The sequence below is a fragment of the Narcine bancroftii genome, chromosome 6 (genome assembly GCF_036971445.1).
Source record: "Narcine bancroftii isolate sNarBan1 chromosome 6, sNarBan1.hap1, whole genome shotgun sequence".
Classification (NCBI taxonomy): Eukaryota; Metazoa; Chordata; class Chondrichthyes; order Torpediniformes; family Narcinidae; genus Narcine; species Narcine bancroftii.
The window spans coordinates 131,003,876-131,029,619 of NC_091474.1; the positions used below are offsets into that span (position 1 = coordinate 131,003,876).

At 42.2% G+C, this 25,744-nt stretch overlaps 1 protein-coding gene across 1 annotated transcript in view; it reads right to left on the bottom strand.

Moving 5' to 3' along the window:
- The window catches only part of eys (eyes shut homolog), a 986,043-nt gene that overhangs the window by 369,325 nt on the left and 590,974 nt on the right, over window positions 1-25,744 (bottom strand). The window contains exons 20-22 of the mRNA XM_069886108.1: window positions 11,606-11,802; window positions 8,350-8,441; window positions 6,799-6,949 (exon numbers count right to left, since the gene is read on the bottom strand). Coding sequence (XP_069742209.1) covers window positions 6,799-6,949; window positions 8,350-8,441; window positions 11,606-11,802 — 440 coding nt within the window. The remainder of the gene's footprint in view (window positions 1-6,798; window positions 6,950-8,349; window positions 8,442-11,605; window positions 11,803-25,744) is intronic.

Sequence of the window (25,744 nt, forward strand, 5' to 3'; positions counted from 1 at the left end):
GTCTATCCCCCCCAATTTTAAATCCCTCTATCAAATCTCTAATTTTTCTATGCTCCTGGGAATAAAGTCCTAACCTGTTTAACCTTTCTCCATTATTCAGTTCCTGAAATTTGGCTAACATCCTCGTAGATCTTCTCTGCATTCTTTCCATCTTATTGATATCTTTCCTGTAGTTAGGCAAACAAAACTGCACACAAAACTCCAAATTTGGCCTCACCAATGACATACAACTTTACCATGACTGGCCAGCTCCTACACTCAATACATTGATTTATGAAGGCCAAAATGCCAAAAAAGTTCTCATTACAACCCTATCCACCTGTAATGCTGCTTTCAGGGAATTATGTATCTGTATTCACAGAGCCCTCTGTTCCCCTCAGTGCCCTACCATTTACTGGGTATGTCCTTTCTTGGTTTGTCCTTCCAAAATGCAACATTTCACACTTGTCTGCCTTAAATGCCTTCTGCCATTTTTCCAACAAGTCCCGATCCCTCTGCAAGCTTTGAAAACCTTCAATGCCTCCAATCTTAGTGTCATCTGCAAACTGGCTGATTCAATTTACCACATCATCCAGATAGATGACAGACAACAATGGCCCCAGCACCGATCCCTGAGGCACACTAGTCACAGGGCTCTAGTTTACTTCACCATGAATACCTAGCGTCGTAACCTTCCTGACTAACCTCCCATGTGGGTCCTTGTCAAAGGCCTCCAAGTTCCTTCTAACTTTCCTGACAACCTTCCCGAAAATCTCTATCAGATTGGTTTAACACGACCTACCATGCACAAAGCCATGTTGACTATCCCTAATCAGTTCCTGGCTATCTAAATAATTGTATATCCAATCTCTCAGAACATTTTCAAATAATTTATCTACTACTGATGTCAGGATCACTGGTCTATCATTACCAAGGTTACTTTTGCAGCCTTTTTTTAAAAAAAAGCAATAGAACAACGTGAGCTACTCTCCAATCTTCTGGCACCACACCCATGGCTAAGAACATTAAATATTTCTGGCAGAGCCCTTGCAATTTCTACACTAGCGTCGCTCAAGGTCCAAGTCAGGCCTTGTCAGCCATGGGGATTATTCCACCCTTATTTGCTTAAGACAGCAAGCATTTCCTATTCTTTAATCTGTACAGGTTCTATGACCTCACTGCTTGTTTTCCTTATTTCTCATGACTCTGCCTGTTTCCTGAGTGAATACTGATTGGAACAAAAAACATTTAAGACCTCTCCCATCACTTTTGGCTCCATACAAAGCTGACCACTCTGATCTTCAAGGGGACCAATTTTGTCCCTTACTATCCTTTATCTCTTAATAAACTTGTAGAAACCCTTAGGATTTTCCTTCCTATTGTCTGCCAAAGCAACCTCATGTCTTCTTTTAGCCTTGATTTCTTTGAGATTTTTCTTGCATTTTTTTATACTTCTCAAGTGCCTAAATTGCTCCATGTTGCCTATACCTGCTAAATACCTCTCACTTTTTCTGAAGTTCCCTGTGTCTGCTAACCTTGCTTTTAATCCTGACAGGAACACAAACTCTGTACACTCAAATTTCACCTTTGAAGATCCTCCACTTACCTCACACATCCTTGCCTGAAAACAATTTATCCCAATTCACACATTCTAGATCCTTTCTCATTTCCTCAAAATTAGCCTTTCACCAATTTAGAATCTCAAACCAAGGCCCATACCAATCTTTCTCTATAATTAACATTAAACAAATGGCATTATGATTACTGGACCGAAAATGTTCCCCTACATATATTTCTGCCACCTGTCCTGTCTCATTCCCTAAAAGGAGTCCCAGTATTGCATTATCTCTAGTTGGTACCTCTATATATCGATTTAGAAAGCTTTCCTGAATATTTTTGACAAACTCCAAGCCATCCAACCCACTTATAGTATGCGAGTCCCAGTCAATATGTGGAAAGTTGAAATCCCCAACTCTCACAAGTTTGTTTCCTGCAGGTGTCTGCTCTCTCTCGCTACAAGATTTACTCTTCCAATTCTTGTTGACTATTGGGTGGTCTATAATACAACCCCATGACTGTGGTCATAGCTTTCCCATTCCTCAGCTCCACATATGTAGCCTCAATAGGCAAACTCTCTAGTCTACCTTGTCTGAGACTACAGTGATATTTTCCCTGATGTGCAATGCCACTCCTCCACTTTTCACCTCTCTCCCACCCCACACCCCCAACAACCCCTTCACTCATTCGCTTCTAAAGCAACAGAAGCCCGGAGCATTGAGCTGCCAGTCCTGCAACCAAGTTTCATTAATGGCCACAATGTCATAATTCCACGTGCCAATCCATACTCTTAAGCTTGTCTGCCTTTCCTACAATAGTCCTTGCATTGAAATAGATGCACTTGAGAAAATTTCCACAACTATTTACAATATACATTAATGATTTATATGAAGAGATTAAAAGTAACATTAGCAAATTTGCAGATGACACAAAGCTGGGTGGCAGTGTGAAAGGTGAGGAGGATGTTATGAGAATGCAAGGTGATTTGGGACAGGTTGGGTGAGTGGGCAGATGCAATTTAAAGTGGATAATTGTGATGTTATTCACTTTAGTGGCAAGAACAGGAAGGCAGAATATTATCTGAATGGTGTCAAGTTAGGAAAAGGGGAAGTACAATGAAATCTAGGTGTCCTTGTTCATTAGTCATTGCATGCAGGTGCAAAAGGCAATGAAGAAAGCTAATGGCATATTGGCCTTCATAACAAGGGAACTTGAGTATAGGAGCAAAGAAGACCTTCTGCAGTTGTACATGGCCCTGGTGAGACCACACCTTGAGTATTGTGTGCAGTTTTGGTCTCCAAGTTTGAGGAAGGGCAATCTTGCTATTGAGGGAATGCAGCGTAGGTTCACGGTTAATTTCTGGGTTAGCAGGACTCTCAATGTTGAAATATTGGAGTGACTGGGCTTGTATTCACTGGAATTTAGAAGGATGAGAGGTGACCTAATTGAAACATACAAGATTAAGGAATTGGACATGCTAGAGGCAGGAAACATACTCCTGATGTTTCAGGAAATCCAGAATCAGAGGCCACAGTTAAAGAATAAGGAGGCCATTTAGAACAGAGTTGAGGATAAACTTTTTCACCCAGAGATTTGTGGATCTGTGGAATGCTCTGCCTCAGAAGGCAGTGGTGGTAATTTCTCTGGATATTTCTAAGAAAGAGTTAAATAGAGCTTTTAAAGATAGTGGAGTTAAGGGTTATGGTGAGAAGGCAGGAATGGGGTACAGATTGTGAATGATTAGTGCTGGTTCAAAGGGCCAAACAGCCTACTCCTGCATCTATTGTACAACCTGTTGATTTCCAATGGTACATGCAATTTTCACAATCTTTTTCCTTTCTCCACTCCTCTCTCTCTGCTCTGGATCTCTGGTTCTGATCCCCCCTGCAAATCTAGTTTAAACCCACCAGAGCAGCACTGGCAAACCTTCCCACAAGGATATCCCTTCCAGTTCATATGCAACCTGTCCTTATTGGAATAGGTTCCACCTTCCCTGGAAGGGAGGCCAATGATCCAGAAATCTGAAGCTTTCCCTCTTCCACTGTTTTTAGTCACATGTTAAGCTGCACTATCTTTCAATTTCTAACCTCACTAGCACATGGCATAGGTAACAATCCTGAGATCACTACCCTGGAGATCTTGTCCTTCAACTTAGCACCTAACTCAATGAACTCTCCTTGCAGGACCTCCTCACTTTTTTCTACCCACATCATTAGTCCCTACATGGACCACAACATCTTGCTGTTCACCCTCCCGAGAATGCCGTGAACTTGATCTGAGATATCTCAGACCTTGGCACCAGGGAGGCAACATACCATTCAGGATAATCAATCTATTCCACAAAAGCTCTTATCTGTCCCCCTAATTATGGAATCCCCTATCACTGCACCTCACCTCATCCCTCCCCTTAACCACATGAACAGACTCTGTGCCTGAGATATGATCACCATGGCTCATACCTGGTTTGTTCCCCCCCCTCCACAGTATCCAAAATAGTATACTGGTTTTTGAAGGGAATGGCCTTTGAGTGCCCTTCACTATCTGCCTGTCCCTTTCCCTCTCCTATCATCCATCTACATTCCTCCTGCCACCTAGGTGCAATAATATCCCTGCAAGTCACCAACAGGCCACCACTTTTGGGTTCTTCGGCCTCAGAACCCCTCATTCATCCACTTTTGTGGACACCATCCCATAGTCATCTCCTCTGCTTCCCCTTCTCAAACTGGGTACGGGAGTGTTCTCCTCATTTTCTGAGGCACTGCACCAGTCCTCAGATTCCCAATTCCTTAACTAGGCTTGTCAGGAGCTGCAGCTGGATGCACTTCTCAAAGATGAAGTCATCAGACATACTGTTAGCTTTCCTGATGATCCATATTCAACAAGAGAAGCATTCCCCTGCCTTAGCTGCCATTCCCACTGCTTATAACAAGCTGAACAAAATGTGATATATATATATATATATATATATATAAAAGCTGCACCAACCAAATCCTTGTTGTTCCTTGCAAAGGGAGAACCCTTTCTCATTTCAACCTTCCCACTCCCTCAATAACCACTCTACTTTTATGGTGATTCTCAGCTTCTTCCTCCAATCAGCTTCCAGCTGCTACCTCACTCACCCCCCCCATCCTTTTTTTTAAAAAAAATATCTAACTGCTGCTGTACCTCAGGACACCTGAGCTCTCTTGCTCCAATCAGCTTCTTCCTCCAATCAGCTTCCAGTTGCTGCCTCACCCCTTTTTAAAAATTCTAACTGATACTGTACCTCAGGTCACCTGACCTCCCTTGCTCCAATTAGCAACAAATTACTAATAATAATCAATCAGAGGGGAGCAGGTTTATGAGATTGGGACCAATGATGCAATGACAATTACAACCCCACCATAACATCTTAACAGAGAAGAATGGAAACTGGTGGCACTGAGTCATGAAGTGGTTGATATAGGCTTTTTAAAAAATCTTTGTTCTTGAAGCTATGGAAGGTGGTGGATGTCTGCTATTGGCAAATAATATTTGATGCTATTTTTAAAATTGGCACAATTTGGATGAGGGATATGTGTACTGACAATAACCACACCAGCAGTGTGAGTATAAGACAACTTTAATAAACTAATGTGTACACTAAGAGGTCTTGTCTCTCTGAAGACGAACCCGGAAGGCTAGACTGGAGCTCTGGACTGCTTTATATACAAGGTCACCGGGCTGACCCCTGGTGACCTAGTGGTGTAATTACATGTCACCACAAAGGAATAAGGGAGTTTCCCTAATGCCTTGACCAATGAATGAAAAATGGCAGTGCTGGTGCAGAGAATGGAGTCACAGTGCTCCAATGGGGTCCAACCACCCTTTCCGACAGCCATCAGCTCTGCATAGGCCTGTAAATGGAATCTATGGTGGTTTTATTTAAAAACACCGCCACTGTAGTTTCTGCAGCTAATTTAGTGACACCTAAGATCGTCAGCCACCACAGGGAAGCAGAGGACTGGTGCAGTGCATCAGAAAATGAGGAGAACACTCCCTTACCCAGTTTGAGAAGGGGAAGCTGAGGAGATGACTATGGGATGGTGACCACAACAGTGGATGAATGAGGGGTTCTGAGGCTGAAGAACCTACAAGTGGTGGCCTGTTGCCGACTTGAGGAGAGGAACCCATGCAGGCTGGCACTGCAGCAGAGGGACTCTCGCCAGGCTGCAGACTGCTGGAACTTGCTCAAGATTGGCTAAAGGGGTTACCATGTATCAGAATCGGGATGCGAGAGGGTGCTGAGGGGTCCCTGACAATGTCAGAGGTTTGGATCTGGAGCTCAGGCTGCTGATTGTTTGACTGGACTCTGTGTGGATGCAGGGGCTGGAGGTGAATCCATGGATACACGATGACTCTGGAGGGACTCTCTTTTTTTCTCTGACTGTAAGAGGTGCTCTCGGCAATTTGTGCCAATGGCAAACCTGTCTGCTTTCCAACAGATGAAAGCAAGTTTCGTGTAATATTGCATTGTCTTTATTATGTGACAATAAATTAAATCTTGAACTACCAATGGAGAGGCAGGAAATTGCCAATGCTGAACCTGGAGAAACAAAAAAAAACAATCTGCCGGAGAAACTCTGTGGGTCAAGTAGCAGCAGTGGGAGAACAAGGATTGTTTAATGTTTCAGGTTGGAATACTTCATCAAGACAGCTTTCTTGAATGCAAACCTCAGCACTCACACAACATGCGTTGTCATTTCTTTGCATAGGACATTGCTTTGTGAATATTGGCATTGTTTAAGTCTGGCCAAAACACTTGTGGATGCTGTAATCAAAGAAGGAACAGCATAGGTTTGCTCGATTGGAGCCAAGGACGATGGAAGTGATGAGGAGGGGTTTAAAGGAATCCTTGAAAAGGTGCCCAAAGTTAGAAAGGGCATTGATAGAGCAGTTGGCAATAACTGTTCCACTACTGGGTAAGCACTATTCACTCATTGATGATAATATGAAAATGGAGGGAAATAATGATTTGTTGAGAAAATTTTGTGCTATGCTATGCCTGAAAAGATGATGATAGCTTGTCAATTGATAGCTTTAGGAATATGTTGGAAAAATAATAAAGAGCAGAACTCTGAAGAAACAAAACTAATGGTCAGGAGGTAACCACGAACTTTTTATAAGGACCATCATGAGCATGAAGGGTTGAAGGACCTCTTTCTGCAAGTCAGAATTTCTTGATCAAACCCTCAGAAGATGATCATATCTCACAGAGGCACATTCATGAGGACTTGGCCTTACCTGATTTGGGTGGTAGCTGATAGGTAGGCCCCCAACAAAGACAGGCCCTGTCTGTTGATTGATAAGATGAGAGAAGGCACCAGGGGATTTGCTGGTTGCCATGGCAACTCCAGATACCATGATCACAGCATTGCAAGGAAGTAGATCTTGTCTGTGAGAAAAATTGTAAAATAAAGTGAAAATGTTCATATTTAAAGCACAAATGTCAATAAAATTAAATTTCAACTCAACCCAACCACTTTATAATATGCAAGATAATCTATTTACATTCAGTATGTGTTGATTTATTCTAAAGTAAAATGAATTATTTCTTTCAGGACATAGTTGTTCAGCAATGTAGCCAGTTCTTTCCATTAAATTATTGTAGTTCAATAAAGAATACAGGTAATTTAAACTTTCCTTCATTAATTTTTACCTATCCAGATCATAGAAACAATATTAATGTACTAAAATTGAATGGCTTTACAAAAAGAAATTGGGGGAATAAACTCTGCATTTCTAATGCATGCTCTACTACAATGATCGGATGAGCATTGCTCATTTTAAGTTCTATATTTGTAAATAAAACATGTAGATGCCAAATAATAATGTTTGAAGAGTAATTAGATAAATCTTTAACTGGGAAAAATGTGCATGGCTATGGGGAAGGAATGGTATGCAGGACTAGTTGTTTTTTCCTTTCAAACAACCAGCATGGACACAATGTGCGAAGTAACACCATGGTTCTACACAATAACAACATATGTTCTGGTGATATATCTTGTGGCAATTGCAAAATAAGATGAAAATTTGTCGCAAGACTAAAGGTTACCATGTACACTTGTTGTAGAAGGACAGATGATTACATCCATTTTGCAGAGCAAGATGGTCATACCCAGCTTCCCCAATGAGGCAAGCAATCCAAGCACATCATTTCACATTGTTTGTGACCTGACTACATTGAGTAAGAATCCATTTGCAGCTGCCTGGACACCGGGGCAGCCAAATCCCAGAGAACAGCAAAATTGAACAGGGTCTTCTTTGAAGTCTTGGAAACTGTTCCAAGTTTTAGCTCCTTGAGTTGAGAAAGGTTTCAACAGAAATTTGTCATAGAGAAGCCTTGAAAATTTAGATAATTTCCAAGAGTTTCCATTAAGAATGCTCCATGTAAACATGACAAGTGTGAAATTTTCACTCATATAAGACAGGAAGGAAAGGAAAGAACACTCAGTGAGACCAAAATTCCAGCAACAAGGCTCCAGTATGTGGCTAATGTGGAACATATTCTGTTCTGCCAGTGGCAGAACAACAAAAGGCTTCTTGAATAGACAAAGAATTGCTGGAACTTAACAAGTCATACACCATCCATGGGTAGAATGGTCAGTCAACATTTCGGTTTCACATCATTTCTCAAGATTTAGTCATCTTGATAAAGGGTTAGACCCGAAATGTTGACTGACCATTTCCACCCATGCATGCTGTCTGATCTGGTGAGTTCCTCCAGCGATTCTTTGACTGTTCAAGATTCCAGCATTTGTTCTTTTTGTGTTTCACTAACAAAAGGCTTCTCACCTGATATGAATAACATGTGTCTTGCCATCGCTGACTCTTGCTGAGGTGTTTACACTCTTCACTTCTCCTGAAGACTTGCACAGAAACTGGAACTGTTAAAATAATAATTTTTGACTTTGAGGAAGCAAAGCCACAAGATGAAATTTGGGATGCAAATGTAGATGTTCATTCCAAGTAGACAATGTTATCTCAGTTCAGGACTTTCCTGATATGTTGGGCCTCAAAATGCACTTGCAATTATCTTAGTGAAGGCATTCATTCTTGAATCATAGAACTGAAGAAGGCCCTTCAGTCCACAAACTTGGCACCAACCGTCATGTACTCATTTTTTCACTCTTCCGATCTTTTATCTATTATATTCTCCCCACATTCCCATCAACTCCTTGGATTCACTCACCAATACACAAGTGGCAATTTCCAGTGACTAATTAACCCACCAACCCAACCAATCTGGAAATGTGGGAGAAACCAGTGTAGCTGGAGGAAACCCCTGCAGAACACAGGGAGCAAGTGTAAGCTTCACACAAACAGCACCCAGGGTCATGATTGAAACAGTTTTTTGAGCTGTGAGGCAGCTAATTTGCCTGTCATGAGAAAAATGCACAAATAGACCATGATATCAACCAGTATATCATTTCAGTTTGGCAACTGTCAGTTTGGGCTAATAGTTGGTGTCCAGCACATGCTTTGCGTCAACTCCATTGAAATGAACATGGATCAAGCAATTCCTGACTACAGGTATGAAACTGGTCAGGTGGATGGGGAAGGGATCAGTATGAAAACATTTTAGTGTTCAAGATGATAAATCAAAATCAAGATTGTTATGAGAAATAAGATCAAAGGTTGTGAAAATGGGGTAAAACCAGATTTAATGGACTGAAAAATGATTTAGCAAAAATGCAACAGCTACTTAAAGATAAATTGGTCTCAGAGAAAAGGGAGGCATTGATGAATGGCGCTCAAAAGATAGTGAGGGGAAAGGATGTGTGGAGACAGAGGATGTGGGTCAGATTTTTAACTGCTGATACAGGATAGGAACATTGCTGACATGGTGGTTAAAGAGGACGTTGTGTAAGATTTTGGATGAAAAAAAAGCAAGGGAGGAATAAAGGAATTTAACATTTCTGAAAGCGTCCAGTTCCCAGTGCCAGAAAAACAATATTCCAAGTTATCAAGATAAATTACAGAAGGCTTGACTATCAGATTTCAATTCTCCTTGGCTGCAGGAATGGTGCCAGAGAACTGAATAACTACTTATATTGGACTGTGGCTTATAAATTGAGGATAAGGCAGGAAATTAAAAGCTGATAAAATTTTTTTTTAAATTTTTTATAAAATTTAGACATACAGCACAGTAACAGGCCCTTTCGGCCCACAAGTCCATGCCATCCAAATTTACACCCAATTAACCTACACCCTCGATACGTTTCAAACAGTGGGAGGAAATCGGAGCCCCCAGGGAAAACCCATGCAGACATGGGGAGAATGTACCAACTCCTTACAGACAGCATGGCATTCAAACTCCAATCCTGATTGCTGGAGCTGTAATGATGTTGCGCTAACCGCTACACCAACCGTGCCGCCCCATGTTTAGTTTGTCTTCAATGGTCAGAAAATTATTCTGAGGGGAAAATATAAATCTTCATTTCAAAAACATAAATTATTGTTGATTGTTCTGGTGTAATTTAAGAACAAAGGTTATTTCTGGCCAAACTGACTGAATTTTTTGTAGAGGTGAAAAGTGCATTTGTTTAGACCGCATTGATTTTACTAAGGTTTTCTTAAGGACCCACGTGGCAGACTGGACAAAACTATAAATGGCCAAGGGAAGTGGAAAATTAGATTTAAGATTTCAGGACGACACCAGGTCCCCAACTTATGACCATAATGGGGATCGTAGGACTGGTTGTAACTCGGGTTTGGTTGTGAGCCAGGGAATGGGGACCTCAGGCTACCATGGGGGAACAGGGACCACTGAAAACAGTAAATTTAATACAAAATAGGTACTTGTACAGTAGTTTTAATAAATATATATATTTTTAAATTCGGTCACATGTGCGGGTGGATGTAACTCGCGTAGGTCAGAAGTCGAGGACTACTGATGCTTAGGTAAAAATGAGATGTCGGAGGAACTCAGCAGGTCACGCAGCATCCATAGGGAGAAACGGTTAGTCAGCAATTATCAAGGGCCTCGATGCAAAATGCTGACTGACCATTTTAACCCATGGATGCTGCGTGACCTGCTGAGTTCCTCCTGCAGCTTATTGTTTCTCAAGACCACTGCATCACAGTTTTGATGTCACGAGAGTTGAAAGGTGGTTCTTCAGGGCTTAGCATTTTTCCACTTGTTTTGTTGTCATGTACATTAACATCATTTTGATGTAGGAAGCATGATGAAAAAGTTTGCAAATGATATGTAAATTGGCCCTGTGGTTGGCATTCAGGAGGGAAGCTTTAGGCTGCAGGAAGATGTAGATGCTCTGAAAGGGGGCATGTGGAATTTAATCCAGACAAGTGTGAAGGGGTGGGGTGTTAGAAGGCAAAGGAAACCAAAGGTTTTCCAAAGACAAGCACACTGAAAAGAGGAACAGAGGTACCTTGAAATGTGTGGCTGGAGATCATTGAAGCCAGGAGGTCAGATCAAGAAAGTTCTTAAAGATCATTTGGGATTCTTTCTGATTTTATAAATGAGGCACAGAATATAATGGTAGAGAATCTGCGTTAACACTAGTTGGACCACAACTTGAGTACTGCATACTGCCCTGGTTTCCTCATTACAGGAAAGAGATAGTTGCACTGGAGGGGACATGAGGATGTTACCAGGATTGGAAAATTGTTGCTATGAGTTAACATTGGATTGGATAAATTTACTTTGGTAAGTGATGCAGAATCCTCCATGTGAGTATACATCAAATCAATAGTGCATGTCATTACAGCACCAGCAATCTGGGTTTGATATCTGGCGTTGTCTGTAAGGAGCTTGCACATTTTCCCTATGTCTACGTGGGTTTCCTTCAGGTGCTCCAGTTTCCTCCCACCTTTCAAAAACATACAGGCGTTGTAGGTTAATTGAGGTATTTGGCCAGCACAGGCTTGTGGGTTGGAAGTGGTTATTACCATACTGCATATCTAAGTCTATAACTAAATCCAAATTAAATGGAGATAGGCTGTTCATAATCTAGCTTAGGCAGAAATGTAAGAAGTGGCAAAAAGATTCATAACAATTCATCACAGATGGAGTTACTTTAGACTGTACCTGCAAGAAGCCTTCCTCAATGAAGAGTTTGAAGAAGAAAACATCAGCTCCTTGCTGGCTTTGCTGGGCATAGAAAAGTGTTCCATGGGAACTGGAGGTCTGGAGTCGAACAGAGATGTTGTTTTGCAGCAGCAAATGAAAACCTAAAAATTCCAAGTACGAATTGCCATGGTATTGAGCATAACTGAAATGGGAGCCTGTGGAGGGAGAGAGAGGATAAAGGCAATCAGAGATAAATGGTTGAAAATTTAAAAAAAACATTTGTTAGACATCCAATATAAAAGCAGAAAATACTGGGAATACTCAGTTAGCCAGACAGCTATAATGGAGGGGGAAGAATTATAAAGTTTTAGGTGAAAAGTATTCCATCAGAAGCAAATTATTAATTCTTCTTCAACTGGACTGCACATTCTAATAGATATATTTTAAAAAAAAGTTCAGGACTCATCTAATCTGTCTACAACTTTCATATTGGTCTCTTCATGGAAGTCTTCACTAACCATCATCATTTACGTCAGAGAAAATATCCATCCATAGCATTTGATTTATTTTTAATTCTCAATAGAAACTAACAAAGATGCCAATGCTTTCACGTACAGGATCCAAATGTTTTGACAGTGGAATCTGCTTCAATGCAACTTGCAAAACCCTTGTTGTCCAGAATTCAAGCAACTGGCAAAAAATAAATCACAGGAAATAAATAGGTAAAAGGTACAGAAGTTGGAGCACCTCGCAATTAGTTCGCCAGTTGCACAACACAATCTCAAGCAACTGGAAAATTCACTTATCTGGCACCTACCAAACCCCATAGGTGGCGGATACCAGGGATTTTACTGTATACTTATCTTGTAAAAATGCATGGCTAGATCATATTAATTAATGGATGTAAAAAATACTGTCCATAATTTATCTTTAATTCATGTTGATTCCTTCATGGAATTTTTCATCAACCATATCAATTTACACCTTTCCTTTAGAAGATAAAAGCTATCTATGTCCAATTGCAGAGAGCTTTAGAAACTTGTTCATCCTAAGCATGCAACATGAATCATGTACCAATCTCAAATCACCTCCTACAGTATATTACATCCCAAAGTACTATTTTCTGTAAGAACTGTTCATCATTTACACCAATGTTAACTGTCATCATTCTGTTCCATAGAATAACTACTCTCCACACATTAAATTTGAATGTTCCCACCCTTCCAGTCCCAAAACAAGAGTAGGTCAAAGACACTCATTCTACTCTTGGGGCCAAGTTAAATAAATAGAAAAGAACTTTGTTGTGCCATCTGCATCAGAATGAAAGCCTCAGTATTTTAGTTCAAGATGCTCAACCCTCTTAATCTTTTTGGTAGCCTCAATTGATTGGAAATTTGCCTTTGATTCCTTGGGCTAGTGCGATGGTGCTGCAGTCAAATAGGCTTTTTCAATCTGCAGCACCCGTGTAGCCCTCCTAGGACCCAGGGGAGGTTACTGGTTAGTCGGCACCTCCTAGACCTTTCAAACTGCAGGCTAATTTATCTGCTAAATCAATAATCCCGCCCCTGTGATAACGTGGTGAGTAACACGTCACACACTCACTCAAAGTCTTTTCAGGAAGTTCATAAAACTTAAAAAAAACTCACTAACCTGAAATGCACACTTCCCTCTCTGCAACGTGCTGCCTTGGTGACACAAGCACTGATTTTACTAGATTTATAGGGTAAGCCATTTTGTCCTTTCAAATCAGCGGAGGAGGTTGCCTTGCTAAGATTTCCCAGGCTCCCAGACCATCTCCAAGGTAGGTCTGGGATTTTGACTGGGCTTGCCCAGTTAGGGCCTTTCAAATTGCCTGATCCCTAGGTTGTTAACTGGGTAAATTGCCAAGTTAACCCCATTTTCCAGGGCAATTTGAAAGGACCTGGAACTGAATGTGAGGAGGAAGGTCCAATTAGTGTAATATTCTCACACCTGTTTATTGATCGAGACCATTTTTTGGCCCATAGGTCTTCCACTTGCCATGAACATTATTTCATTTTAGACGCTGTCCTTTCCAAGAGTTTCTTTCAAATGTGAAGCTCTTTGCTATACACTGTGCTAAACTTTGCACTACCAGTGTCACAAATTCACTTACATATTCAACTCCTTCCAGAATTTGCCTCATCTAGCTTGAAAATGTATTTGTAGCATTTACAGAGATGGGGAGGGATGAGGATGTGAACAAGCTCAAAGCCAAGGATGAAAACCCCCAAAATGATAATGCTGACACAGCAGACATGGGTGTATGTTAATGAGCGCAGGGGAGATGAGTGAATGTGAGAGTGCAAGTTAGAGAACAGGCAGCAGAATTTGAAGGATATAGAACTTTCCAAAGAGAACACACTTTGATTAGTAAACAGAAATTTCACTCTGAATTGCAAAGAAATTTATTTTCATCACTTCTGCTGGTGAAATGTCTTTTCAAATTCTTCATAACTTTGGAATTTTAATATCTTTATACAGAGATGATTTTCCCTTAAGTGCCTTTCAAGATTCAAGACAGCTAAAACACAAAATAGAAGAGAATGCCAGAAGACAAATAAAAGAACACTGGCTGATTTAATGTCTCTGCAGAATGAAGGAGGAGGAAGATTGAAAGCAACTGAAAGCCAAACACATCCAAGAAACATAATTTGATTTGAAACTGGAATAAGCACAGAGCCATCCAATTAATATTGATGGAAATACTGGGAGAGAATTTTGATGTAAAGCTTCTTATAGGACGAGTTACCCATGTGTTGGTTGAGAGAATATATTCTTCAAAGCCATCTGGGACCCAAATCAAAAGGGCAGACAACTGAGTAGTTTGTGGAATCGGCTTGAAGAGCTGAATTTTTTTACTCTTGCTTCTCTATGCTGCAGAGAAAAACAGATCGAAAAGAAAAAGCAGGACCAATTCAACACCAATCTACACCCAACTTGATGACAATAACAGTGAAAAACCACCCCTCTGCACTCATGCCCCCTGATGATCCCATCCAGTCTATATCTGAGGATGACGTGTGGGATGCTTTCCAGAGAGTGAATCTGAGGAAAGTATCTGATCTGGATAGAGTACCTGGCTGAGTATTTAAAATCTATGCTGACCAATTTACCAAATGTATTCATGGATATCTTCAAAATCTAACTCCAGCAGGGCTTGGTATCCACCTGTTTCAAACAGGTTCCCGCAGCAGACGCAGTATCAATGGCTCTTTTATTAAAATATTTTATTTATAATTTTTCATACAGGCTTGTAGTCATATACCACGACCTGCCAACGATAGCAGTTCACAATCTCCTACACATGTACAAGTATTCCTTTTCTCTATGACTATATATACAAGCCCGCGTCATTGCCCACCCCTCCCCCACCTATAAAGCTCCAATGTTGATAACAATAACAAACACTAACATTAAGGAAATGAATAAGAGTACCAATAATAAAAAGAAACAGGGACCATCACGGCCCAACGGGCGGCTTCTGGGTCGAGGCTCATTCTTGACTTTCCTTGATCGGGATCAGTGCGGGAGAGAGGGAGCAGCAGCAGGGGACGGTAGAACAATCACCTTCGTGCACCTATGTAGTGCATGTATGGCTGCCAAATCTTCCGAAAAGTACTGTACTTGTTTCTCAGATTGTAAGTTATTTTCTCCAGGGAATCGCAACTTTGCATTTCCTTGTTCCATCGCTCGATACTATGAATAGAGTCAGACTTCCAGGTCATCACAATGCACTTTCTGGCCACTGCCAATGCGATTAACACAAATTAGATTTGAAATTTGGACAGCTTCATTGTAAGCCTTGTGTCCAATATATTCCCCAGCAGGAACACCTCTGGGTCCTGAGGGAACTGTTTACCTATAATTTTTTTCCAGGACTTGGCCTAGATCCACCCAAAAGGGCCTCACCTTGGTACACGACCAGGTTGCATGTACAAACATCCTGGCTGCAACACCACACCTGAAGCAATTGTTCGGGTCTTCTGGCCTGATCTATGGATTTTCTGTGGTGTTATGTACAACTGGTACAAAAAGTTATACTGGACCAGCCTGTAGCTTGCATTAATGACCGTGGTCATGCTTTCCCGGCACAGGTTGGACCAGCACCTCTCATCAATTGTCATACCCAAGTCCGACCGCCATCTTTCTCTCAACCTATGAAGGCCTGGTTTGGGTCCAGGTAATACATTACTGAAATAAATTTCTTCTTCAAATCAGGGCCTCTATGCTACTGAAACGAGGTAGGACCATACCTGGACCTATACATGCCGTAGAAAAGACCTTATTTGAAGATAGAAGTGGAATATTTTATTCGGTAAATCATATTTATTTTTAAGCTGTTCAAACGACATTAATTGCTCTTGCTCATAACAGTCCTCTATACACCTGACTCCATTACGGAGCCAGATGTCCAGAATCTTGTTACCCACTGTCAGTGGTATTAATTTATGTGAAGTCCAGGGCATCTCTGGTGACAGTCCCATCTTAATATCCAAATACTGGTTAATTTTGGCCTAGATACAAGACTCGCATCACCAGGTTCAGAAACAACTGCTACCCCTCCACCATCAGACTCCTCAACAACAAACTCATTTAAAAACTCATTTAAGGACTCTTACTTGTGCACTTTAATTCTTTTAAAAAATTATCTCTGTATTGAGCAGTTCATTTACATTTGTTACCTGCTTACCGTTCTTCATTTGTTTACATGTATATACTGTGTACATTTTTTGGCACTACCAATTAACAGTAATTCTGCCTCGCCTTCAGAAAAAAGAATCCCAGGGTTGTGTTATGTCATGTATGTACTCTGACAATAAATCTGAAATCTGAGAAATTCCTTACACAAGCAGAAAAACGTTAATTCCCATTGGCTCATTTGATGGACTATCAGTTAGCTAGAGGGTTCTTTTTAATTTGCTTCACATAATTTGCTCCTACTTACAGGAAATTGTGCGGACACTTGAACTGAATGCGATATTTAATTGGAGTTCGTAAAAACTCATCTTCTCCAAGAGTTCCAAACAGCAACTAAGGAATTTGGTTCTAATTTTAAATTGAGAATCACCAATAATGCTTGAAAAACTTCTCTCCAAAATGTTTCCAAACGAGAATTAACAAACTTGTTGGAACAAGTTACAAGTTACAGGTGTCATATTTTGCAAAATCCAGATTTATTTTTTTAGGAAATATTGAAGGAACAAGACCTAAATTAAAATTGTCAATATACCAATTAGAGTTTGTTAAAATTGCCTTAGCAGTGGCAAGAAAATATGTTGCAGTTTTTGGAAATTAGATATCCATTTGAGTATGGCATGATGGAATGCAGAAATACAAAGTTGTATCCCTTTAGAAACAAATTACATAAAATTTAAGAAATAAATATGCTGTGTTTTTACAAATCTGGTGCCTGTATACCTAAACATTTGGCGTAAATTTAAAATATTGGGCTTCCTGTACCTCTGAACTCACGAGAAATCGCCTTCAAAAATTTATTTAAAAATTGTGGGAAGATATTCCTCTGGTGCAATCCTGAAAGTCTCTTCTCTTTTTCCCTTCTATATAACTATATTTTACTTTTATACTGATTATACTGAGGGTGGGTGGGGGGGGGGGAAGATTTGGGGGAGAGGGGCTTTTGGGTGGGAGGGGCTATATGTCATCATGAATGTAGTTTTAGATTTTTATTTGTTTGTATTTTGTATTAATGTATTGAATTTGATCGTGCATGTATGGAAAAATTTTAAATAAAGTATTAAAAGAAACAAACTGGGGCAAGTCCAGAACATATGAATTAGAGAAGCATCGCCATTTTGCATTTATCACGAGGATTTATATCTGGGTAAAATGAGATAATTTGAGATTAGACCCATGGGCCCTATGAACCGCTTTGAATTGCAAAGGAACTTCAGCAAGTACACAGAGATGTAATGATAATCAGTTTGAAAATAGAGCCCAAACCTCATGGGACAATAAAAGGTTCAAATCCTACTCCCAGGCATTCTTAATTTGAACTAAAGGGGCATGCCTTAGACCAGTCAACTTGTCATAAATAACAGATATAAACTTTGTATCCTAAGTTTTAATCCAAAATATGTATCAAGAATATTCAACTCAAGAGCTCAAGGAAAATTGGGGATCTAAGATTGAATAAAATGTCTGATTTGTAAATGCCTAAAAAAAATGAAAGTTTGGTAACTTCAATTTTCCAACCAATTGTTCAAAACTATTATAAATAAAAAAAGTCTTTAAAGCATGTCTTTAAACCCAATCTATACCGATCATTAAAAGCAGACTCCTGCAAAGAAGGCTGAAAAAAGATGATTGGACGTAACGGGGCTTGATAGAGAAAATTCCTGAAATCCCAATGCCTTCTAAACTGCTTCTATATTCTCAAACTGTATTTAAAAACCGGATAGTCAATTAATTTATATGAAACCAATGAAAGCGAGGATCCAAGAAAAGCCGAGATAAAAACATGTTTGGTGGTATTTAATTCAATTTCTACCCAAGCAGGACAGTCAACTCGATTATGAAATAGTAACAAGATCATAAGGTTATGTATAAGGTTTAAACTAGTATGGTTGGGGACAGGGTTTCAAGTTGGGCAGGACAGCAGGATGAGGGTTAGTAGGCTACGGAAAGAAACAAGTTTGAATAATTTGAGGGAGGAAAAGCAGGAAGTAGTAAAAAGATGTAGTGAAAATTGTGAGAATGGAAGAGAGGAGGATATGCAGAAGGTAGGATGTAGGAGATCCCTGACTTATTTATTTTAATGCGAGGAGCGTAGTAAGGAAGCTGGATGAGCTAAAGGTGTGGATTTACATACGGCATTATGATGTTGTGGTCATTAGCGAGATGTGGTTGAAGGAAGCTTGTGACTGGCAGTTGAATATTTCACGATTTCACTGCTTTAGATGTGACAGAGTTGGTGGATTAAGAGGGGGAGGTGTGGCACAACTTGTCTGGGAGGATATTACAGCAGTGCTGAGGCAAGGTAGACTGGAGGGCTCATCAAGGGAGGCAGTATGGGTAGAGCTGAAAAATAAGAAGGGTGAGGTTACTATTATGGTAGTATATTATAGGCCTCCAAATTGGGAAAGGGAACTAGAAGAGCAAATGTGCAAGGAAATAGGTGAGATGTACACAAGAAATAGGGTGGTGTTGGTTGGGGATTTCAATTTTCCAAACATAGATTGGGAAACACAGTCAGTAAAAGGGCACGATGGCTTAGTATTTATGCATTGTGTTCAGGATTGCTTTTTGCAGCAATAGGTTGAGACGCCAACTAGAGAGGGAGTAGTGTTAGATCTGTTGTTTGGGAATGCAATGAGGAAGGTGACGGAGGTAAGCGTTGGAGAGAACTTCGGATCCAGTGATCATGGGTCCATTGGCTTTAGCTTAATGATGGAAAGGGATAGGTCGGGTCCGAGGTTGAATGGCTTCAAGTGGGGGAAGGCCAGATTTGGAGAAATGAGAAGGGATTTGCAGAGAGTTGTGTGTGCTTTCCAAAAGCTTGCCAGCTTGTCCTGTTCCAGTCCCAGCTGCTGCCTGTTGGCTGCAACACTGTACAAGTGATCTGAATCTCTGACTCTCTCTCTCTCTCTGAGAGAAAGCTTGTTTGACTCTCTCTCTGCTTGCAAAACCACATGAGCCTCTCAGAACAGCAAGTTCTCTTCCAGACAGCAGCAGCTCCTGTATACTCTTTCATCTGTTGCCTTTTGCAAACAACATCCATTAGTGAAGTTGTTTGAGCACTTCAAAAGCTCTGGAGCTGATACATCTATCATAGGGCAGAGCTCCAGTAATTTAAATAAGATCTGTTTTAAAGTGTTTGTATGTGACCTACTCTAACAAACCTTTCCCAATTTATCTCCCCAAAACATATCTATATATATATATATATACTCTGTCACATTGTGTTGTCCCACTTCAGAGTGAGCAACTTTGTTTCATCAACATTAACTTTCAACCTTGTTTAGGGTCAGGGGTTTGGAAATTTTAAATTTATTATGTCAATTTTTTATTAATATGGCTGTACTTTTGGAATTCATATGTATGATTATTCTTGCAGCGCTTTTCTTTGTCTTTTTTCTGTAGCACATTCCATAATTGTACTGTACAAACTTATTATGACTGAAAATCAATTAAAACTATTTTAAAAATAAAGAACTGATTGCATAGGATCAAGTTTAAGTGGCACAGAAAATTCTACCCCATTAATCTGACTACTCAGCCAAATGATCTGATGGTTTATTAAGCAGGTCTTGAGAGCTTGCTTCCATAATAATGATCAAAAAATATGAACATATAGCGGGCTGGGTCAACCCTGCACACAATGGCCCAAATCGCCATAGTGAACAGCCAGCGCAGCAAGGCACAAGGGCTTTCCTCCCACCGTGCAGAAGTTCCAGGCTGCAGGAGCGTGTTGCCAGGGGAATGGCCAGGCCTCACATAGCATTATGACATCACTCCTGTGAGCCTGTCGCCTCCCCTTAAAAAAGAATATGCGTGATTTGATTAAACGGCAGTTACTGGTTTACTTGCTTGGTGAGGACGGTATTTATTTCAACAGCTCTGCCTTTAGCAGTGCCAAAGTGGTGACCCCGAAAAGTTCTAACGTTTTTAGAACCCATAACACACAGCAAGATGAATCCTGCCCAATCGTCCACAGCCCAAGCAGCTGCCACCAATGGATCTCCCACGGCAGTTTACGCTGTAAGCATCCATTTGCTGCCTTTCTGGGCAAACCAGCCATGCAGCTGGCTGCAACTTGCAGAATCACAGTTCACCCTGCGAGGAATAACAGCTGAGGACATGAAGTTCTGGCACAAGATTAGTGGCCTGGAGCCTGCCACAGCAGCAAAAATTGTCTTGTTTGTCAACAACCCACTCATGGATGGCAAGTACACGATGTTTAAATGGTTTTTGCTCGAGTCATTTGAACTTAGCCACCATTCGCATGCTTAACACATAAGGCCCTAGGTGATCGCAAGCCCCCCAGAACTTATGCAGGAGCTAGTGGTCCTTGCAGACAGATGCACAAAGTGTTTCCTGTTTAAGGTTCTATTCTTTTCCAAGTTGCCACTGCCATCTCCAACATGGACTTTGCCGAACTGCATCTCATGGCGAGAGAAGCAGACCGGATCTTCCACACTCCGCAACCCGACTTCATCCACATTCAGCCCATTTGCGCAGTGGGAGCAACAGCACAAACCTTGGCCACTTTGTGCACCCCCATGGCGGTCATCGCAGCAACCCAGCCACATCGCCGCAACAAAACAGCAGGCTACTGCTACTACCACCATCAGTGGGGCCACAATGCCCAGCAGAGCATTCTGTCTTTCACCTTTTCAGGCAGCAAACCCATTCTGATGCAGGGAAATGAGCAAGCCGGCCACCATTAGTGGCCTCAGCAATTGGCACCAGAAAAGGCATGCTTTACCTTTGTGACCAGAAGGCCCAGCGGGAATTCTTGATAGACACTGGCACAGAAATCAGCCTAGTTTCACCCACGTTATTTGAGCAGAAGAACAATGCCAGAGGCCTATCCCTACAAGCTGTCGACGGTTCAACCATCATGGGACACTTTACGTGACCATTCACACCTGGAATGCTGTTTTCAGGTGGGACTGTACCGTCACTAGGCGCGGATTTCCTCTGGGTGAATGCATTCCTGGTCGACCACGACCGATGCCGGCTGGTTAATGCCACCACCTTCTAGGATTCCCCCTCTTGCACTGCGCCAATGCACTTCTGACCTTTGGGAGTCCATACTCACAAAGTGAGTACACCGCACTGCTCATTGACTTCCCCACTCTACTGGCCCCCAACTTCCATGATGCAGAACCAGCACATGGCGTGCAACACCACATTGAGACCACTGGACCACCTGTGTATGAGTGGGCATGGAGACTGCCCCAAGATAAGCACCTCCAAGCCAAGGCTGAATTTGCCACGATGGAGGAATGGAGGATTGTCCACTATTCCAACAGCCTGTGGGCTTCTCCACTACACAAGGTCCCAAAGAAATCTGACGGCTGGCTCCCTTGCAGAGACTACAGCAGGCTCAATGATACAACTGTACTGAACAGATACCTCATCCTGCACATACAGGACTTTGCTGCATGACTCCAAGGTGCCCAGATTTTTTTCCAAAGTTGATCTGGTGAAGGGCTACCTCCAGATCCCAGTGCATTAGGATGACATCCAGAAGATGGCCAAAATCACCCCGTTTGGACTCTTCGAGTTCCTGAGAATACCATCAATGCTGAAAAAGGCGGCCCAATATTCCATCACCTCATGGATGTAGTGGCAAGAGACCTGGAGGGGATTTTCGTGTACCTGGACGACATCCTCATTACCAGCCCAGTTGCCATGACCCACAAAGAACATTTAAAAACGCCCGTTTTCCCGGCTGCAGACTTTCGGGCTAACCATCAACCCGTCCAAGTGCCAGATTGGTTTGTCCTCCATTGACTTCTTTAGGCACCGCATCTCCAGCAAAGGAGCAACACCTTTACCTGACAAGGTGGAGTCCATTCGGAACTTTCCCAGGCTCAAAACCCTCAAAAGCCTTCAGGAATTCCTTGGGATGGTGAATTTCTATCATAGCTTCCTCCTAGGAGCAGCAGCCACCACGCAGCCTCTCTTCAACCTCGTTAAGGCAGGTGACAATGAGCCCAGCTGGTCTGCGGAGGCACTCAAGGCATTTGAGGAGACCAAAACAGTACCCTCCAATGCCACATTCCTGGCATACCCGATCCAGACTCATCCCTGCCATTAACGACAGACGTCTCAGACCAGGCAATGGGCGCAGTGCTGCAACAGTAGATGGATCACCAGTGGCAGCCACTCACTTACTTCAGCAAACACCTCCGACCGACCACCCAAGCTGAAGTTTTGGACTTTTGATCACGAACTGCTGGCCATACACCATTTCTGGTACATCCTCAAAGGCTAAGTGTTCACAGCCTAAACGGACCACAAGCAGCTGGTGCAGGCACTGGGGAAAGTTTCGGACCCTCGTCGGCAAGACAACAACGGCACTTTTCATACATCTCCAAATATACAATAGACATCCACCATGTAGCAGGGAAGTCCAATGTGGTAGCTGACGCACTGTCCAGGCCAATGATCTTCAAGGTGATAGGTGGCATCGACACAGCTCAGCTTGACAAGGACCAGGCAGTAGATGCCGACACACAGGTGTACCACACCGCCATCACCAGCCTACAAATTGAAGAGTTCACACCGGACCTAGGAGGGCCAACTCTTCTATGCAATATGTCTACAGGCCATCCCAGGCCAATCCTGCCCACAACTTGGAGAAAGCGGATATTCAATCCAGTGCATGAATCTCTCATCCTTCCATCCAGTCAATAGTCCATCTCATTTTGGACAGGTTCATATGGCACGGGCTTTGGCGCAAAGTTTCACTTTGTGCAAAAACCTGTATACAATGACAGCGAGCCTAAGTCCATCAGCACACTAAAGGCCCAGTGCAATGTTTCCCACCCACAGTGGACAAGTTCGACCACATGCATGTAGACATTGTAAAGCCCCTTCCCATCAGCCAGGGGATGAGGTACCTCTTCACCGTGGTTGACTGCTTTACATGCTGGCCAAAGGCGGTGCCCATGCCTTTACCTCACAGTGGATCTCCCGTTTTGGTGTCCCTTCCCACATAACTTCGGACCGGGGAACCCAGTTTACCTCTTCCCTCTGGGCAACCTTGGCCAAATTCTGTGGCAGCCAGCTACACCACACAACCCTCTACCACCCCCAATCCAATGGGGTGGTAGAGCGCTTTCACCACCATCTAAAAGCAGCCCTCAAATCACGGCTGCATGGGCCCAACTGGATGGATCAACTCCCATGGGTTCTGCTGGGCATCCACATAGCACCTAAAGAAGGCCTCCCTACCTCATCGGCAGAAATAGTTTATGGCGCACCACTCTCCATCCCAGGTGATGTCTATTTTGGCTCCATGGAGCCACCACTGAACACCCTGTACGTTCTACAGTGGCTGAGGAATCACACAGCCTATCCACGTCCACATCCTACCACCACCCACGGGATGCCAACCAGTCACGTCCCACAAGAATTCAAAGCCGCAAACTTTGTCTTTGTAAGACGGGACAAATCAGTTAACCCCCTGCAGTACCCTTACGAAGGGCCTTTCAAGGTACAGAGAAGGGAGGGGGTTGTATATACTCTAGACATTGGAGGCAGGCACAACGTGTTTATGGTTGACCGCCTCAAGAAAGCCCACTTGGACTGTTCAGACCCTTTCCCTACCCCTACACTATGGCGCTGGGGGCACCCACCCAAAAACAATCTCCAAAAACTCACCCAAAGAGACTGCGATTCTGGGGGTGGGGCGGGGTGGAACGGTGGTGTAGCGGGCCCAGAAAACCCTGCACACGATGGGCCAAATCGCCATAGCAAACAGCCAGCGCGGCAGGGAACAGGGGCTTTCCCACCACCGCGCAGAAGTTTCAGGCTGCAGGAGCGCATTGCCAGGGTAACAGCCAGGCCTCAAAACAGCATTATGACATCACTCCCGTCAACCTGTCGCCTCCCCTAGAAAGGAATAAACGACAGTTATTGGTTTACTTGCTTGGTGTGGACAGCATTTATTTCAGCAGCTCTGCCTTAAGCAGTGCTACAGACAATCTATGTCTAGAATGCTGTAAATATATGAATGAACACAAATAAAGCAAAAAGCACAGCAGATTTACATTTATGTGCCATCTGTTAAATGTTAGATCGCCCAAAAATGATGAAAGCCAATGACATGTACTAACTATTACAATTAAGAAACAGGGCAGGTAAACCTGCCTGTACCAAACTCAGCTTTTTCTGTTCCGAAGTAAGCTAGGCAAGACCATCCAATCTTTCCCCATGGCTACAAATTTCCAATCCTGTTAACTTCCCGTGAACTTCCTCTTCAGACCAATAACTTTCCTGTAATGAAACTATTTACTCATTTACTCTGATTCAATGTAACAAAAGTCTTTCACGTTGGTGCAGAGAGGTTGATTTCAGAGATTGATCAATGGGGGATAAGAGGTGGAGAGGATGAGCAAATGTAGGTTCTTGGGAGTCACTATCTCGGAAGATCTTTCCTGGAACCAACACACCAATGGCATCATGAAGAAAGCCTCTACTTCCTCAGGAGTTTGCGGAGGAACTAGTGGAGTTGTTCAAGTGAACCGGTACGGACTTGAAGGGCCGACATGGCCTGTTTCCGTGCAGTAAACGGTTATATGGTTACGGTTCACTACTGCATGCAGTATACGAGCTGTGCACATGCCAGGGATGTATTCAGTTCCAGCAAACTTCCCTTTTCTTATGTTCTTTGCTTTGGCAAAAAAGCAAAGCAACTAATTTACCTGGTTAGAATGAATGAACTGAAAATTTGTCATGCTTGAGATGCATATCGATTACACTGGATAACAAAATGTTTTCAGATGGTTTGCTTCCTGAAAAAAATTGGGCATTATGATAGACAACTTCAAGCTGAACACAAAGATATTTTCAGATTTGCTCTATTACATTGGAAGTTGTAGAAACATTGAATTCAGCATGTTGTATTGCATAAAATGATGTTTACACATTGTGTTAATTCAATTCACTTAAAAATGTTTTGTCGTTGATTTTTGTTTGTACTCAGCATCAGATGCCTCTCACGTCAGTGTCCAACAATCATTGGTCAGCATTGATGGATTCCAGTTGCCCTGATAATGCTTTTCCTATGTTAACAATTTCCGAGGGAAATTTTTACCATGTTCATAACCAGGGGTGCAGTACTAATATTTTAGGTGCTAGAGCTCACCAAAAACATTGACAAGGAGGTGCTAGAGCCACCCCATCAGGTACCTGGGATGGCCCCCTGAGGTGCCAGAGTGGCTCTCTGGCAGCACTGCACCCCTGTTCATAACGGATTGCACCAAGATCAGCAGGGAAGTTAAGAAGTTAAGAGAGGATGCAAAAAAAATACAATTTTCAATGACATGTAGCACTTCATGCTTGAGATAGATTTAAAATATGACAGATCTCAAAAATAGGTTATATCTAAAAAAAATGGTGTGTGTTAGGAACACTTCAGGGTGAGTTTCATGATCAGCAGCC